Below are 19,376 nucleotides of genomic sequence, written 5' to 3'. Positions count from 1 at the left end.
ACCTGAACCCCTGTGAGTGCTCAGACATCTGAAAGCCTGCTGGGTGAAGTCCAGAGACAGTGAGATCACACGGTGTGGATGATGAGGGTCAAAATTCAACTTCAACGCTTATGTTCAATTTCACTTCCCATTGGGAACGCGTTGCAGGCCCCCCGCCATACATGCAGGTCATAGTTAGGAAACGTGTAGGTGAAACTGATCAGTTCTGTGATGCAGGAAAGACTTCACGTAGATGTGTGTGTTATGGTTCTGTTAGGTGTGTATGTGTGTGTTAGGATTCTAAATTCTAAGTGTGTCTTAGTATTTTAGTGTTTTTGGCTTCTAATAGGTGTGTCTGAGTATGTGTGTGTGTGTTCTAAAAGAGTGTGTATGTTAAGACTCTAGTGTGGGTTATAATAGGTGTGTGTTATGATTTTAAATAAATCTGTGTTAGTATTCCAGTATGTTTGGGTTCTAAGGGTGTGTGTGTGGGGAGTATAGTGTATTTTGGGGTATTAATAGGTGTCTGTTAGAATTTCAGTGTGTTTTGGATCCAAGAGGTGTGTGTGTTAGGATTCCAGTTTGTGTTTTAATAAGTGTGTGTTAGGATTCTAAATAAGTCTGTTAGTATTTCAGTGTGTTTGGGTTCTAAGAAGTGTGTGTGGGGATTATAGTGTGTTTTGGGGTATTAATAGGTGTCTGTTAGAATTTCAGTGTGTTTTGGATCCAAGAGGTGTGTGCGTTTAGGATTCCAGTTTGTGTTTTAATAAGTGTGTGTTAGGATTCTAAATAAGTCTGTTAGTATTTCAGTGTGTATGGGTTCTAAGAAGTGTGTGTGGGGGATTGTAGTGTGTTTTGGGGTATTAATAAGTGTGTGTTAGGATTCTAAATAAGTCTGTTAGTATTTCAGTGTGTTTGGGTTCTAAGAGGTGTGTGTGTGTGTGTGTGTGTGTGTGTGTGTGTGTGTGTGTGTGTGTGTGTGTGTGTGTGTGTGTGTGTGTGTGTGTTATTACTCTAGTGTGTTTTGGGGTTTTAATAGTGGTGTGTGTGTTTGGATTAGTTCTGTGTTGGTATTCCAGTGTGTATGTGTGTTAGGATTAGGTCTGTGTTGCTATATTTCAGTGTGTGTGTTACACTGTGTATTGGTTTTTAATGAGTGTGTTATTATTGTTTTAATGCAACACTAATGAAGAACTTCTCATAGTCTGTCTCCACAAATTTGTTACATATACTCCACATTGAAAATCGCGCTGCATTCTCTAAGAATGTGTGAGTGTGTGTGCAGTAGGGTTTTCTCTTAGTCCGTCTGTAACTATAGAAATCTCCTTAAAAAGTTCTCATGTGCAGGAGAATGGATAGCAATCACTCTGGAGTCAGATACAGGAGGGGGGACACAGGAATGTTCTCCAGCACTGCTATTCTAGTGCCTTTATGCTACACACACTGGCAGCTGGGATTTTAATTGTGCAACATTCCAGTAGTGTGTTTCAGGGGATTTGTGCCTATTCATTCGAAAAAGCATTAGGGAGGTCAGGCACCACTGTTAATGATGATGATGATAATGATGATGATGATGATAAAGAAAAGCTCTGGCTCACAATCAGTGTACCAGTTCATCTTAAAGGTGATCAGTGATGCTGAGGTCAGGGAGGCTGTGCATGTGGTGTCCGAATACTTTTGCCTACTCGCAATGGAGATAAACCAAGTTAAATGTAGTTGGAATGTTTCTTCTACTTATTATTATTCCCCTAATTATTATTAATATTATTATTATAATCACACACACACACACACAACACACACTGAACAAAAATACTAAACAAACTGCGAGAAAAAGGGAAATAAATCTAAAATAACTGTACTCAATTCTACTAGAAATTTCAGTCTCAAATTCTGGAAAGTTCTGTTTGTCTCAGCAGGTAGTTTTCTCTTTTTTTCTTTTTCTCGGGGGATCTGGCTTGTCAGGAGAGCTTTACTGATCTTTTTTTCCCTTCTTCTTTTCTGTGTGTTAAGTCTTAATCTCCCTTTAGACATTCTGTCCATCCAATTAGTCATGCGTCAGAAACCTAAAATCCTCATTAAAGGCTTTGGCATTTTCTAATCTGTGTGTGTGTGTGTGTGTGTGTGTGTGTGTGTGTGTGCTAGTGCTACTTTATGTTCTAATTAGACCATTTTTAAGGGTCCGGCCTGAACGCTAGCAACATGTAAAATCCCTTTTAATGAGCCTTCGTGCTCTCGGTTATTTTGAAGATTTAATACAGTGTATTGTATAGAGTCTGTTACCCATAATGCATGGCGAGTGTGTGTTAGATACACAAAGTTGTGGACTGATGTATAGTGTGAATGTAGCTAGAGGTGATGTGTTTGGGGTAAGAAACAGGAATTTTGTGACATTTGGACTGAGGTGAGAGTAAAAGCACAATCTAAATCAGTTTATTAATTTAAGTTAGGCAGAGACACTAAACGTGGGATCCGCAAGACGTGCAGCTCCTTCTGAAAGTTACACACATAAAAACAAAAGGCATCAAATAAACAGCATACTGAAGAGGTAGCGACTTCAGGCTCGTCACTGGGAAACAAACGGCGCAGTAGACTTCGGATCCATCGGCGATTCTTTTTTCGTAGTGTCCGAACGTCGCTGCGCCAAACTGAAAATATATGGAGGACGTGACGGAGGTGTGGCTTTACAAACCGATGCTCGGATGCGTTCTGTGTTTTTGCGTCGGTGATTCAAATAAAAATACATACTGATATCTTTTAAAAAAAAATAAACAATGGACACACGCTTTGATCTGCCCAGAAAAAAATAAAAATAAAAAATAACCCAACAAACCAGTTGCGTTCGTTGTTTGTTGTGGAATAAATGGCACTGACCACAGCTTAATCGCGAGACACGTTAATGTCTCTTCGGAAAACGTTTTTTTAAACGTGGTTGACGATTAAATTATTGATTACTGATTAGCGTTGCTGGTGAAATCACGAATGCCCTCGATGTTAGCATTAATTCTTGCTAGAATAACATGAACATCTGTTGTTTTTTTTTAGAAACATTTCGGATTTCCGTGAGTGTTTCACGTGTCGGAAAATCCTTTTGCTGCTGGTTGAATATATATCGCGAGGAGAGAAATAAAATAACACATATATTTACAGGAATATTCAGCAGCCACAAATTTGAGTCCGTGCTATATGGAGGCTGAAAGGGGCCAGAACAGGGTTCGGCTGTTTGTGTGTGTGTTTGACTTTAATCCACGTGTCCAGAAGATGCTCCGGGGATCGAGGGATTGATCCCAACAGTAATGGCAGTGTAGAGAAACGATGTAGTTACAGTGCATGTCTACAAAACACAAAGTGACAATGAGGGTGTTGGGGAGGGAGGGTTGGGGATTCGTACTGCCCGTACAGTAACATACTGTATATATTCGCAAAGACGCTAAATAATGCTGGTGACTACATGATGTAAATAATTACTGAATACCTCACGTATGATTTCGGACCTAGTGACGCGGTATATAGAAGCTCGCTTTGCTTTTTCAAATGAACTCAACGAATGACAACAAACACAAAGAGGAAATCCTCAGTGTAGTCCACAGCGCTCTCAGTTCCAGAGGAACAATATGGGAAACGTTTGCATCTGCTCAATGCAAGTGCACCAGTCTAAACTCAGTCTCTAACTCTCTCTCTCTCTCTCTCAGTGGTCGTATCCTCTCGTCGTTTCGTGAAGGCGAGTCGTTTAGATCCCGTTTTTCGCCTCGTTGTTGTTCATGGCCTCTTTTCTCTGAGCCAGGAACGGATACATGCACTTGTCGGCGCCCAGAAACCGGTACATGCACACGATGGCCTCGAACGGCAGGATGCTGAAAACACACACGAGAAAACGTTTCGGTAATTTTTCCTTAATAAACATGGAACTCGGGAACATTTGAAAAATTGTTATCTGTATACTGAAAGATTTCGTGTACACAAAAGGTACATCTTTGTAAATGATTGGCATTGATCAATCTGCACATGCTTGCATCAAGAATGTTTTTTGTAAATTGGGCTAGAAAACATTAATAAAACATTGATAAGTGAGGCTCGTTAACAGCGGTACTAATTACCTCACTAATAATATTACGACAAGCTCTATGAGCGATATTGATTATACAGTATATACAGAGAATATGTGCCTTTTTAGTCTGATGACACTGTTAGGACACTTTTGGGACACAGTTGAGGACACTTTTAAGGCATTGTTAGAACACACTTAAGACACTGTTAGGACACAGTTGGGACACTGTTGGGACACTGTTAGGATGTTTAGGTCACTTTTAAGACACTGTTGGGACATTATTAGGACACACTTGGGACACTGGTAGGTCACTTTTAAGATACAGGACACTGTTGGGAAACTTTTAAGAGACTGTTGGCACACTGTTAGGACAATCTTAAGGCACTGTTGGGACACTGTTATGTCACTTTTGGGTCACTTTCAAGACACTGTAAGATCACTGGTGGGACACTTTTATGAGACTGTTGGGACACTGTAAGGTAAATTTTGGGTCACTTTCAGGACACTGTTGGGACACTTGGCACACTGTTAGGAAAATCTTAAGGCACTGTTGGGACACTGTTATGTCACTGTTGGGACAATGTTAAGTCACTTTTGGGTCACTTTCAAGACACTGTTGGGACACATTTAAGACACTGTTAGGTCACTGTTGAGAAATTGTTGGGACATTGTTAGGACACTGGTAGGTCACTTTTAAGACACTGTTGGGACACTTTTAAGAGACTGTTGGGACACTGTAAGGTCAATTTTGGGTCACTTTCAAGACACTGTTGGGACACTTTTAAGACACTGTTGGGTCACTGTTAGGACACTGTAAAGACACTGTTGGGTCTGAGCTTTGGGCGGAAGTAACGCACTCACCTCTTCATGAGATTGACTATGTAGACGATGCGTGGTGTACAGATCATAGGCTGGTCGGTCAGGATGGCCCTCATTGCCTGCTTCACACAGAACTCGGGCTTCAGTGGGGGCAGGAATGGCTCGATCTCCTTACTAAGAGGACAGAGGAGGTAAAAACAATCTGTAAAGAGGCACTCTCTTTGTTCATCTTGTTTGCGACACAAACGCTTTGAGAATTTGTGGGACAGTTTCAGAAAACATGTGCATGGTAACAATGTATCTAGAAAATGTCGTCCAATAGAGTTGGATTGTTTTTGCAGAGTGCAGATGGAGGTTACTGCTTTTCGTTTTTTTACCTCTAGCAGTAACATTAACATTGTAGTAATTGTAGCAGTAACATTGGTTAGTTGCCTGACACAAGCAGGTCATTAATGGCTAATAGAAGAAACTTAAAGCTACACTGCTGCAACACAGATTTGTAGCAGTTCCAAACATCAAATTTGTGTTTTTTAATTAGGGTTAAAATTCCATATTAAAATACTCTGCTCCTGAGTGTTACATACTGAGCCACAAGATAAGTGGGGTAACATTTAGGATATTTACCGTATCCTGCAGCCTCTGAACATGCCTGTGTCCACCAGATACGGACACACCAGCGTCATCTTAATGCCGTCTTTCTCTGAAGCCTTGATCTCGTGGCTGAGCGACTCGTGGAAGCCGATGGCTCCGAACTTGCTAGCGCAGTAATCCTGTTGTAAATCAAACAAATAAAAACATTTTAAATGGAGTGCTCAGTATTTTAGTGCAGGTTTAGGTGATGCTAGACGATTAGATCGCTGTCCAGCTATCGACTACTTTTCATTTGCACGTTGTTTTGTCTCAAAACCACATGCTACTGAGTTACTGTCTTGCCATAAAAAGCTCACTGACGAGCGGTTTGTGATGTAGCCGATCACACAGACGCCATGTGATTTGGGACACTGCCAAGTCATCAGTAGGTCCGAATTCCACTTTATTTCCATCCATCATTATTTATCTTTACACAATAACGGTCTTTGTTCCAAATAAAGTGTACAGAAGTACACTGTGTGTGTGTGTGTGCGTGTGTGTGTTTGTGTGTGTGTTTGTGTGTGTGTGTGAGAGGACGCGGCAGTTTCATTAGCATTCTTCGCTTTGCGCGGCCGCAGGGACGGTTTTGATGTGGTTTGCTCTTCAGAAAGCAGCTCGGCCAAACACAGATGCGTGTAGATAAACACGCTGGGGATAAAGAGCCGGGAGTGCGTCCACACACACACACACACACGTATACGCGCACACACACATCGACGGCAGCTCTGAGTCACCGCATTAATGTGGGCCATAAAAAACAATAAAACGTTGCCCTTGAAGTAGGAAAGAAAAAAAAAAGAAGCGAGTGTAAAATTGTGACAAAGGAGCCGAGATTCCCTGAAGGAGAGCAAACCAACACCGGGCCGAGGAGCTGAACACACACTAACACACACTAACACAAACTAAACACACATTAACACAGCCAGGCCTTTTCTTTGACGCGGTGTAACCCGCTCGGCATGATTTGGCGACGGTGCAGGGGAAAGTGGAGAGGAGGATCAGAGCATGAATGAGTGAACGGATGAATGAAAGGACAGATCGCGAATGTAATAGGAAGCTTTCAAAGTGTAGACAAACAGCTTACTGTATGTCTGTGTGTGTGTGTGTGTGTGTGTGTGTGTGTCGCAGTTCTATACAGTGAGGCCCTGATACCCCTGAGGCAAAAAGAGACAGTGAGAAAGAGGGAGACAGAAATACAAAAATATTAGAGAAACTGGAAAAAAAAAACTTGGAAACGAACAGGGAAGAATGAAGAGGAATAATATAAAAGGGAGATAAACACCGGTGGAAAGAGACAGTGAGAAAGGAGGAAGAGAGACAGGGAGAGTATTACAAAAAGAATTACAGAAAGGGACACTGAAACATAGACAAAGAGAGAGAATATGAAAAGAAAACATGGAGGGGAAAAAAAAGAATACGAGTGGGAAGCAGACAGAGGGGGACACTGAGACACAGTGAAAGATACGATCGGAATAAAAAGAACGACAGGGAGAGAGACATGAAAGCAAAGATGGAATGGGACCATTTGACAAAGAAAAGGGGAAGGAAAAAAAAAAAGATGAGAGCGAGAAACAGACACGGGGAGACGAGGAGAGAAAGTCCGAGGCAAAAAGACAGATGGGACATGCCTTGGACACGTGGTGACGCATCATTCGTTCTATTTCTCTCTTTCAGTGTGTTCAAACAGCTCATGTTTTATGTATAGAAAACTTTGCAGTTGAACCTGCTGGTCCTGTGTAAACTCCCTCATTATTAGCTGCTGCTGTGTTGTATTTGTGAGCGTGTGTGTGTGTGTGTGTGTGTGTGTGCGAGCGCACTGACCTCGACCCCTGCCGTGCTGAAGAGGCCCAGCGAGCTGGCGACCGTCACGATGTGGCCGTGATTCATCTCCAACATCCTGGGAAGAAAAGCCTTGGTGGTCTGAAAGAGGACAAGAGGGGCGGTTGTGGGGGCAGAAAGATGGGTGGGGTGGGGGAAGGGGGTGGTTATTAGACGGGGTTATTCTCCTTGCATTCTTCATCTCCGAAGCCAAAGCGCTTTGATCCCCGCGTGTTTTTTCCCGCGCTCTCCCTCTTCTAATAATTCACAGAGTCTAAACAATACTCGGGCTGCGGACGGAGAGCGAGGGAGCGACGGCCGTTAGTGACCGCTCTGCTCTCGCATGCACCCTCCCGAGGGATTCGTTTACACGTACGTGTGTGTGTTAGCGGGCTTCGACTTGGACGTGAAGCACGAGTGAGAGAAACGTTCTGCGTTTCCTCTTTCCGTACGCGGACTCGCGCGCACACAAACACACGCCGAGCCCGTCTGCGGGATAAAGTTTCAGCCAAGAGAGCAACTCTCATTCACCGCCCTCACACACACACACACACACACACACACACACACACACACACACACACACACACACACATTCAGGAAAAAGAACCAAGCAAAGTCATTAGAAGGACATTCCCCTCTATAAAAACACTTAAAGTGACAGTTGGGTTAAAAATGAATATGTTTACCATGTCCTCTCTATCCAACATACACACCGGTGTGTGAAAACCGAACGTAGCTAACAAGCAGAGGTGGAAAGTAACGGATTAAATTAACTCATGTTACTGTAATTAATTACATGTTTTGTGTACTTGAATTTCACTACAGTTTGAAAAATCTGTAAGTATGTTTTTTGTGAAGTGTTGTCATTTTGCATCATATCCGTTACTCAGTAAAAAAAACAATAATAATAAGAGTAAAATCGCGCCCTGAAAACTATGCGCTGATTAATGAGTTAGTGTGGGAACAAATGTGCTAAACTCACAATGAAGGAACAGAAGGGAAGGGAAGGAGAGGGAGGGAGGAAGGAAGACAGGGAAAGGAAAGGAAGGAAGGAAGGAAGGAAGGAAGGAAGGAAGGAAGGAAAGAAAAGGAAGGAAGGAAGGAAAGGAAGGAATGAAGGAAAGAAGGAAGGAAGGAAAGGAAGGAAGGAAGGGAGGAAGGCAGGAAAGGAAAGGAAGGAAGGAAGGAAGGAAGGAAGGAAGGAAAAGAAAAGGAAGGACGGAAAGTAAAGGAAGGAAAGGAAGGAAGGAAGGAAGGAAGGAAGGAAAGGAAGGAAGGAGGAAAGAAGGAAAGAAGGAAGGAAGGAAGGAAGGAAGGAAGGAAAACAAGGAAGGAAAGGAAGGAAGGAAGGAAGGAAAACAAGGAAAGAAAGAAAGAAAGAAAGAAAGAAAGAAAGAAAGAAAGAAAGAAAGAAAGAAAGAAAGAAGGAAAGAAAGAAAGAAAGAAAAAAGACGAAGCAGTGGCCAGTGATGAGCATCGCAGTGAACGTCGTCGGACCTAAAGTTGTTTAATGCTTGCGCTCGGTGTCTGAATTCTGAATCTGCATTCGCGATTTCTCTCGTTATCATAAACGACATTATAACAGGAGATTGATTTCTTTTTGGCTTGCGAAAGTGCGTAACTCACATCAGACTCAAATCACCGGGTTTTTTTTTTCGCATTTTGATTTGCTAGTTTGAGATTTATATCCTAAAAAAAAGTTGCTCTCCAAAATTTTAAATGAGCTACTTTTTACTTTTGGATATTTATAGACTGCTAACTTTACTTGTACTTGAGTAAAATTTCACTGAAGTAACAGTAACTTTTACTTGAGTACAATATTTTATTACTCTTTCCACCTCTGCTAACAAGTCTGCTTTCCGTAAAATGTATTTTTGAGTGGATTTCTGACGTGGTATCACCCTGTTCCCTAGTAACACACACACACACACACACACACACACACACACACACACACACATACACACAAAAAAGTTCATTATACTGTATAATTCTGCCAAGAATGATGTTAACCCCTTTTTTACTTCCATTTGTAGCCTCATGTATAAGTTTTTTTATATATACACGTGCGTTGCTTGGGCTCGTTAAACTTTCGTAAAATCCTTTGGATTTGCACTCTAACTTTGGCTAAAACTTATTTAACTTTACACCGACATGTTTTGAAGCTTCTTGTTTACTCTGTGTGCATGATTTGCACTTTGTCACAGTGTATGACTCTATCAGGCCTGAAAAAACGTGACAAATTGTTTATTAACGAAGAAATAATAAATCTGTATAATGCTGCAACAAAAAAATGCACATAATCAACCCAATAATCGAGTAATAATAATGATAATAGGGGAATAATAGATAATAATAATGTTGTCTACACATGCAGCAGACACAAAGCTGTCAGAATCAGCTTGCTTTTGAGTGCTTGGATAATACGTTCATTGACATACTGTAAATTTGCGTCACTTTGACAAACGTTCTGTGTCTTTAGTGCTGGAATAAGACCCACTTATTCAGACCGAGACATTTTTTCTTTTTTGTCTCATTCATACAACTGAGCAGCTACAGGGTTAGGGGCCTTGCTCAGGGGCCCATGAGGGGCAACTTGTTGCGACTTGGATTTGACCTCATGACCTTCGGATCCAAAGTCCAAAGCCTTATCCAGTAAGCGATCACCTCCCCGAAATATATGAGTAAAATCTTTTTTTACAATAGTTTCAACCTCGATGAAACTCGATGTACAGTGCATCCAGAAAATGTTCACAGTGAGTCGCTTTTTCCACATTTTGTTATGTTACAGCCTTTTTCCCAAATGGATTACATTCATTACTTTCCTCAAAATTCTACAAACAATACCCCATAATGACAACGTGAAAGTGTTTTTGAAATCTTTGCAAATTTGTTACAAATTAAAAAAATCACATGTACATAAGTATTCACAGCAATACTTTGTTGAAGCACCTTTGGCACCAAGTCTTTTGGAGTATGATGCTACAAGTTTGGCAACGCCTTTTGGGCAGATTCTCCCATTCAATCGGGTTCAAGTCTGGGCTCTGGCTGGGACACTCGAGGACATTCATACAGTCGTCCTGTAGCCACTCCTGTGTTATCTTGGTTGTGTGCTTAAAGTCTTTGTCCTGCTAAAAGATGAACCGTCGCCCCAGTCTGAGGTCCAGAGTGCTCCGGTGCAGGTTTTCATCGAGGATGTCTCTGTACATTGGTGCATTCATCTTTCCCTTGATCCTGACTAGTCTCCCAGTTCCTGCTGCTGAAAAACTTTCCAACAGCATGATGCTGCCACCACCATGCTTCACTGTAGGGATGGTATTGTCCAGGTGATGAGCGGTGCCTTGTTTCCTTCAGACATAACGCTTGGCATTAAGGCCAAAGAGTTTCATCTTTGTTTCTCATGGCCTTAGAGTCCTTCAGGTGCCTTTTGGCAAACTCCAGCCAGGTCACTCTGGCCACTCTACCGTACAGGCCTGATTGGTGGAGTGCTCCAAAGATGGTTGTTCTTCTGGAAGGTTCTTCTCTCCCCACAGAGATACGCTGGAGCTTCTCCAGAGTGACCATAGTGTTCTTGGTCACCTCCTGGTGATTAAGGCCCTTTTAGCCCGATCGCTCAGTTTGGCCGGGCAGGCCCGCTCTAGGAAGAGTCCGGGTGTTTCCAAACTTCTTCCATTTACAGATGATAGAGGTCATTGTGCTCATTGGGACCTTCAATGCTGCAGACATTTTTCAGTGTCTCGATACAATCCTGTCTTGGTGGTCTACAGACAATTCCTTGGACCTCATGGTTTAGTTTGTGCTCTGACATGCACAGTAAACTATGGGACCTGCTAAAGACAAGTGTGAGCCTTCAAATCATGTCCCATCAACTGAATTTACCACAGGTGGACTCCAATTAAGTTGGAGAAACATCTCAAGGATGACCAGTGGAAACAGGATGCACCTGAGCTCAATTTTGAGTGTCATGGCAAAAGCTGTGAATACTGATTTTTTTTGTCGTTTTTTATTATGGGGTATTTTTTGTAGAATTTTGAGGAAAATAAGAATGCTCTGTAGTATTTTCACGAACCCGTATTTAACCTTTTCATCTTTTCATATTATCGCATGCACGACGATGTGTGAATAAAGATATTGGATATCCCAGAGTTTGAAAATGTTCAAGAAGTACACGTTTCGCTAGAGAGAATCCACAGAAAGCATTAAAACGATCTGCGATTTGGCTGGAGCCATGCGGGCAGTGGATTTTTGGAGGCGGAGAGCAGTGGAGTGAAGAAGAGCAGAGTGAGCGATCCAAGTGATGTCAGCATTCATAAACGTGCTTGGGATGGTACGAGCTCACACAGCCTTTAAAAACATCAATCTCACAACTTGCTGGAATTTCTTTAGTTTCACAGATACACACACACACACACACACACACACACACACACACACACACACACACACACACACACACACACACACACTTCCCCTCCCTCAAATATCTATTAGTCATCAATCAGCTGCTGTCTATATATAGTGGGTAGGATTTTTTTTTTCCCTGCAGAAAAGCCAGGCCTTGTGTAACGTTTTTTGAGGAACTCTGACCAACACAAAACTGTTACAGAAGACGAATGAATGAACATCTGGAATGGCAATGATAATCGAATGCATCTTTGATAACAGCATTTTTACGTGCTGAACGTCACACAGGCTGTGTGTCGGGAAATGGATAACAAATGTGGGTGCTTGTTCTGTCCTTTTTTTTATTTATTGATTGACACTTTATGTTTTTTTGTTTAATTTATGTTCCTTGTTATCGCTTACATCAAATTAGTTAAAGTTTCTTTTTTTTTTACTAGAATCAATGGAAGTTCAGAAGGCAAAAACACCCACAAAGAGGAACTACTAATGAAAACTCCTCTGTCTTGAATAGGGTTGCACAATTACAGGTATTTTCAAGACTGGAAATTTTCCATGGGGTTTAACGCGAATATATGGGAATTAATGAGAAATAATCTGGGAATTTACAAAATTGCCAATAACAGGGAATTTACATGTAGTTAAAAAAAAAATCTTGCAGGATTTAATGCAGTTTCATTTGACTCCTTTCTACCCTGCAAATTCATCCCTCACATGCACACGGCACACTTAGCGCAGGGTTACCGAGGCCACGCCCCCTACATGCACTGTGCATCCCTCCATAACATAAAACATCATTTCTTCAATCCTGCACACAAAATAATGTAAAAAATAAAATAAAAAAAACTCCATCTTGGCAAGTATTGACCTAAATGACATAAATATTACATTTATGTATACATATTAGAATTTACGTTTAAAACTTCCTCATGCTTTAAGATATTGTGCGCCGAAATTCTAAAGTCGAAAAGGACATTTTGAATTCTGTTTTAAACTAATACATGTAGCGAAAGACTACATATACATATTACAATGTGATACAGTGGACATAAATGTCCCCAAATTCATTCACAGAAATTCCTGGTAAGGTTCCAACTTAAAATATATCCAAAATTCCCAAAATCAAGTTCCCATGGAAAGTTTCAGGAAATTGAATGGGAATTTTCCCCCCCTTTGCAGCCCCGGTCCTGAATACTCTCCCTAAACTTAACCCCGCATACGACCTGCTGCTGTAGAAGCGATAACGCATTTAGAGATTAAAATAAAGCTGTTTCTAATTACAGTGGGATCTGATCTCAGAGATGCTTTTGAGTGGCAGATAATAATCCACATCCACAGAAAAGTCTGACCATTTCCGAAATGAAGAAATAACTCCCATTAACAATAACAAGAGACCCTGACAGTCACACTCCAATGAACTTCACTGTGAGCATTTCTAAGTTATCATGCACACACACACACACACACACACACACACACACACATACACACACACAGGTGCAGGAGCCGAAGAGTGCTGAGAGCGACTCTTCTGCCTGGCCGGATCTTTTTACAGTGAGAGCGCCGCTTGGAGAATTTGGCTCCTGTCGCTTGGCATCTCGTCAAACTAATCTGAACAATAAGCGATTGTGATGGAAGTGGGTCAGACAGCAGCTCGCCATTACAGCCCAGCTTTACACAACCCACGAGTTCCCAGGATGGGTAAATTCAACCTAAACATTTCTTCACACAATACAATGCTGACTTGCTCTTCCATACGTACCATCCAGAACGCGTTATCCGCTATTCACACCTGTTTGTAGAGCAAGTTCTACCTAATATTGTATGAAAGTCCTACAGCATCCTTGTGTAGTCCTTGTACTCATTTGAGACACGGCTAATAGTTAAGGTTCTACGTGATGTACTACAAAGTATGTGGTTTGGGACATGACACATCCGTTGTTTGTTCTGGTTTTCTTCTGCACAAATAGAACCAGATGGATGTAACACACACACTTCTCTGTTTTTCTTAACCACTTTTCTTTCTGGTACACGTGTATGTGTGTGTGTGTGTGTGCTGGCTGTGATTCTCCTGTGCAGCTGCGTTCGGAGTTTGTGAAGAGCGTGGGGGCCTCCTCAGGGCGCTCGAATGATGACATCGCTTCCTTTTGGCTCTTGCGCCAGTCCCATAATGTAGTAAAGGCGAGCTCCATCTGGAAACGCGCTTTGTCTCGCCTCCGTTGTTTCCAACACGCGTCTCGTTATTCAGATTAAGGATGAGAGAAACTGAAAGCCGAACCTACAAATGTGCAGATCTGATGATCGCGATAGTATCGGTCTGAAATATTACACCTCTGGAGCCAAGGATTTGAGCCAAGGATATCTGTTTATACCATTCTGTACACAACTGTCGCTATATAGTTTCTCCCTCTCGGTTTATGGGTGTTTATTGTTTTCCATCAGTCATTCTCAGTTCTCTGAGCCAAGGCTTTTTATGAATTGTGTGTGTGACGTGATCACCACCATGGACGATGGATGCCTCCAGTCCCTTTCATGGAGAACTTTATAATTCAACGATGGCTCCTGTATTTATTGCACCTGATTGTACCTTCATACCAAATTCAATTGTATTATTTGGAATTACTATCTATAAAAATCCTATACTCTTGCAGTGACTAATTACAGCTACAAATGTGTGTGTGTGAGCGAAAGAGAAGCACTGTTGGTTCTGTGGTATGACCAAACCACATCTTCTACTCTGTGGCCAGTTTACATCCCCATTCATCACAGGACGCTTTCATCTCACAACCACAACACAAAGTGCTTAAGAAAACACAAGCAGAACCTTAATGAGAGTCCAAACCAAACTCCACACACACACACACACACACACACACACACACACACGCACACACGCAGCACCTATAATTTGACGAATACACCCCCATAGACTGACCAGCGAATGTGAAAAACACGGGCTGTGAATCATTAACTTGAATAGAAATCACTGCTACTACTAATATCATATCTGTTTTATGAGGAGGCAATGACTCGAACCAGAAATGACAAATTGCAGCTCGGGAGTTCACGTCGTTTGACCATAATTTGGCCTTTTACGGGAACAGCTGCGCAGTTTAAACCCAAAACGTCTGCAATAAACGCTTTGTTCCTAAATTGTGTCTGCAGCGTAGTGGCCTTCTTCCCCTCTGTGATTTCTTCATTTCGAATTCCTTTCCGAAATATCATTTCGTCTGTCATTTTCCTTCATTGCTAAACATCCTCTCGGGGGATGTGTTCCCGAGAAGAAGAAGAAAAACGACTACGGACATCTCGTCTTGAAAGCCTATAGAAAAATCACTCTCCTCTGCACAGGAACTTTTACTGTCAGCGCTGACAGCGAAGGCAAAATACGAGAAAGTAGTGCAAAAATCCACATTTCCTTGAGCTGCTTAGTGCAAACTAGATGTGATGTGAGACAGCTCATTAAATAAAACAGGATGCACGACCACGGCAGTCAGTGTCCTGAGCAATCAACATCACTTAATTAATTCAGATCACTTTGTGAAGTGTGTGTGTGTGTGTGTGTTACTCGGCGATCCTTCACACTCCTTTACACCGGCCCATCAATAACTCTGTCAGGCGAATAAACAAACAGATCCTCCCTGTGAACGTGTGAGCTCAACCCAGCATGGTGCTGCACAAACTGCCCCCTCCGCGGGGCGCTGCGGGGGAGAAAGCGCGCTCGTTTACCGACACCGGCTCAATTAGGAAGGGGGGAAAAAAACGCCACCTCCATATGGCCCCATCAGTGAGCTTTTAATTAACAAAGCAGGGAAAGTTCCTGTGAGACGCCGAGCGGACGGCCTTTTGTGTCTCCGCAGAAACCCTCTGAGCTGCTGCTCGCTCTCCAACGATTACCTCGCAGGAATGCGGCGATATAAAAACATTCAAATCACCAACACGCTGTGCAATCTGGGAGTTTTTATTAGGTTTGGGATTCGGCCAATCACACACACACAATACCATAACAGATAAATAGTACGCCACCTAACATCCGCAACAAAGAGAGTCCTCCTCCCGAATGGGACACAGAGTAAAAAATGCACAAATAAACACGCATCACACACCCTATCCCTGTTATAAATATGCTTTTGGCTCCCAACAAAAGAATGAATGGCATTCGAGTATCACGGTGTCTCTTTCAAAGTAGGAAAAAAGCACAGCATTGCATTATCAGATGTGGCCATTTTACACACGGGAATATTATAATTTGTTTGGGGGGAGGGGAAAATAGTTGAAAATAGTTAATTATATGCGTAAATCCCAAATCTCTAGAACTAAATCAGTTACAGTGCATTTTTACTGCAAATAGACCTATTTATGGTATTATTTAGGTTGCCAGCACCTCAAAAAAGATGCCAGTGGTGAATGGAGGGCTTGATAAATAGTGATAGGAGAAAGAGCTTATGTGTATTAATAAATATATATATATTGTTACTAATGAGCTGCATCCTTAATAGGAGCGTAAACACCGATGGGAAAAGGCGAGAAATGCTCCAACAAACGCAGTCTCGGTTGTCCGCTGACATTTCGTTCTCGCTGTGATGCTGCCGCGAGAGGGATCGTCTTTGCTCTTTTGCGAACGGACAAAGGGAATTAGGTTCAGCTGTTTGGTCTCCGCGCAACAAAAGGCAAACATCCTTTCAAGAGGAAAGGAAAGTGCAAATACCGCAAATAAAAGGAATGAGACGTGGCCAACAACAGGCCCGAGACTGCGTAATAAACAGTAACGTCAAAATGGCAGCCTGTTTCCCAACAAAGTGTCAGGAATGGGGATGTGTTTCAATCATCTATCCCTTTATCCCTCTCAACATACCCCCCCTCCCACCACTCCCATTGTGACACTATCTTATAAAATATCATGTGGATTGGGATGTGTCCGATCGCTCAGACATCTGACTTACCCAGAAGTGTGCGTGGCAGTTGACCACCATGGTCCTCTCGATGAGCTCGTCCGGACACTCCAGTAGGTGCTGTCCGGAGACCACACCCGCGTTGTTGATCAGCAGGTCCACGTCGCCCACTTCGCGTCTCACGCGCTCTGCGGTCGAGTACACGTTCTCACGCTTCCCTACGTCGCACACGTACGTGTACACCTGCGGCTTGAAGGGCTGCACCTCCTCCACGCCGCCTGCTCGACATGCAAACGTACAACGTCAATAAAAATACGTTCTCTACACTTTTGCAAGATTTACAAATAATGTGTCAGTGATGCTGAGTTTTCTGAATAGTGATGTTTTCATTCAGCAGTTTGCGGCTCGGGTATCGCCGTGTCCTAGTGACGGTATCCCACAATCCCACAGCTACTTGTGAAGTTTTATAGCGGACATCTACTCTGGGACACGAGCGCATGGAGAACTCTGAGTTTGCTGCCTCCTAACTAGCACATACTTTCATCAAACCACAGTATCGCTGACCAAATCCACACACATACCATTCTGACTAATACTAATCCAATGCAGTGACTCTCTAAAGCAGGGGTCCTCAATCACTGGGATCATATGTTACAGAAAGAAAACAGTTGTTTATGTTTATTCTATTACCATTTAATAAATGTTTGCAATTATTACATCCTTTTTCGCCTATACTAATTGCATTATGATGTTATGTAACACAGTGTAACAGTCTTTATGTGCATCAGGATTACAAGCTTGTTACAAAACATTATTTATGCATCTGTGTGTTTTTTTTACCCTCTCGATCCGCGTGCGTCTCCTGTTCCCGGTAGATCTGCCTCACGAGCTCGGCGGTCTCTTCGTTACTCTGGCTGTTGATGTCCCACAGCACGAGCACGGCGCGGCGGCGCGCGAACTCCAGCGCGAACAGGCGTCCCAGCTGGCCGCCCGCGCCCGTGATCACGCACACCTGGCCCGCCACGCGCTTCTCGCGCGGCCGCGCCACCCAGCGCAGCGCCGCGAGCGCGATCGCCCACGCGACCTTCATCAGCACGAGCACAAACTCCAGCACCAGGCCGAGCATCATCATCATCATCACCACCACCACCACGACCACTCAACCACTGACCGGGAGGGGACGGGGGATTATACACCCAAATCCGCGGAAATTAACTCGATGTGAACTCAGTGTGAACGCGAATCGGGTTTCTTTCAAAAATAATCCGAATTCAACGAGTTTATACTTAAAATATACAAAAAAAAATTATATCAAAAAGAAAAATCGATAACTATTGAGGATATTAATCAGGTATTCGGTTTTAAAATAAATTATTTAAAAAAAACGAATTAAATATTATTAAAAGAATTATAATTAAATGAGCACCAAAACCTGATGTTTAATTCGCTTTAAATATTCCGGATCTGTCAGAAGTGCAGACAAGAATACGAGCTTTCAGAAGAATAAAATAATTAAATAATAATGTTTTTTTTCTCTCTTTTTAGAGATCAAATTCGCTTTTCTATAAAAACCATATAAAACTCCTGAACCTGCGGAGTTCCCGAGCTGAACTGTCCGGCGCGCGTCAGCTCCCTGGTCTCTGCGTGCGCGTTCGCGTGTGTGTTCGCGTGTGTGTGTGTGTGTGTGTGCGCGTTCGCGTGCGTGTGAATGCGACCGACCTGAGCGCCGCTTCCAGCTGCTGTTCGCTGCCCTGGTGCGCTCGAGCCCCATTTAAACCCGCCCCGGCGCTGCGGTGAGGACCCCCCTCCTCCTGAGGGGGCTGGCCACTCCGGTGCCTGACTGGAAAGAGCACGCACGTAAATCGGATTTGATGGCGATCTGATGGTGGTGGTTTTAGAAGTGTTAGCGAGGACTTCTGTCATTCATTCATGGTCCAATACCAGAGATCAGAAGTCCAGCAATAATAAACTAGAATTAAAAATGTCAACTAATTCTCGGAAAAAAAAATCAGTTTATGTTTAGGTTGATAATACACTTATATCTAGGGTTGTGTAAAAAAAAAGCTGAATTCCACTAAACAATTGGGCTGAAATATTAATGATTTGATTATAAAGATTATCAATAGTTCAGACATGAGCCTGAGTTCAATTCTGTCTGTGCAAGAGCGCCATCTTGTGGTACGCGGTGATACTTGCAGCTCTCTGACCAATCTTGTACATCTGATATATTTGATTCTGAGCAACTTTCATAGTAATGAGGACCAGCATTTATTTTCTCCTTCATACCAGGGGGGGAGAGGTTATTAATGGGAGTGGGAGCTCAGTGGTTAAGGTGCAGGTTTACTGATCAGAAGGGCGGGGGGTTCAAGCCCCGATATCGCCAAGCTGCCACTTCTAGGCCCTTGAGCCCAGCTTCCGAGCAAGCTAGGATATGTGAAGAAAGAATTACACTGTAATGGATATGTGACAAAAGGCTATTCTACTTTTCTACTAATCCAGACTATGTAGCACCAGAGTCCTGGAGAAACGTCTCATTTCACTGCGTCATCTATATATGGTTGAAATGACAATAAAAGCTTCTTGACTTGACTAACACATTTTCAATTATTTCTCAATGTACTCTTTATTGAGAGTATCTGCAAGAGTGAAAAGGAAAAGTTTATAGGACTGTGGTGAGACCTGTGATGATGTATGGTTTAGAGACAGTGGCATTGAGTAAAAGACAGGAGGTGGAGCTGGAGGTAGCAGAGCTGAAGATGTTGAGGTTTTCGTTGGAAGTGACGACA

The 19,376-nt window shown here is 42.7% G+C and overlaps 1 protein-coding gene across 2 annotated transcripts in view; it reads right to left on the bottom strand.

The window, feature by feature from the left end:
* Positions 1–18,334, bottom strand: part of rdh10a (retinol dehydrogenase 10a) — a 32,680-nt gene extending 14,346 nt beyond the window's left edge. Inside the window, exons 1-6 of one of the 2 annotated variants that reach the window (XR_006923678.1) lie at positions 17,431–18,334; positions 16,642–16,868; positions 7,298–7,396; positions 5,471–5,616; positions 4,889–5,020; positions 3,651–3,833 (exon numbers count right to left, since the gene is read on the bottom strand). Coding sequence is in view for 1 of the 2 variants with exons in the window: in XM_046833528.1 (XP_046689484.1) it covers positions 3,710–3,833; positions 4,889–5,020; positions 5,471–5,616; positions 7,298–7,396; positions 16,642–16,868; positions 17,431–17,728 (1,026 nt within the window). In the remaining variant the exon portion in view is untranslated. Of the gene's footprint in view, positions 1–2,396; positions 3,834–4,888; positions 5,021–5,470; positions 5,617–7,297; positions 7,397–16,641; positions 16,869–17,430 lie in introns of those variants that run through there. The other variant, XM_046833528.1, reaches the window with a different exon arrangement.
* Positions 18,335–19,376: the final 1,042 nt, after the last annotated feature.

This window comes from Silurus meridionalis, chromosome 21 (genome assembly GCF_014805685.1).
Source record: "Silurus meridionalis isolate SWU-2019-XX chromosome 21, ASM1480568v1, whole genome shotgun sequence".
Classification (NCBI taxonomy): domain Eukaryota; kingdom Metazoa; phylum Chordata; class Actinopteri; order Siluriformes; family Siluridae; genus Silurus; species Silurus meridionalis.
Note: the sequence above shows the minus strand (reverse complement) of the source record. Positions and strands in the feature narration are given on the sequence as shown.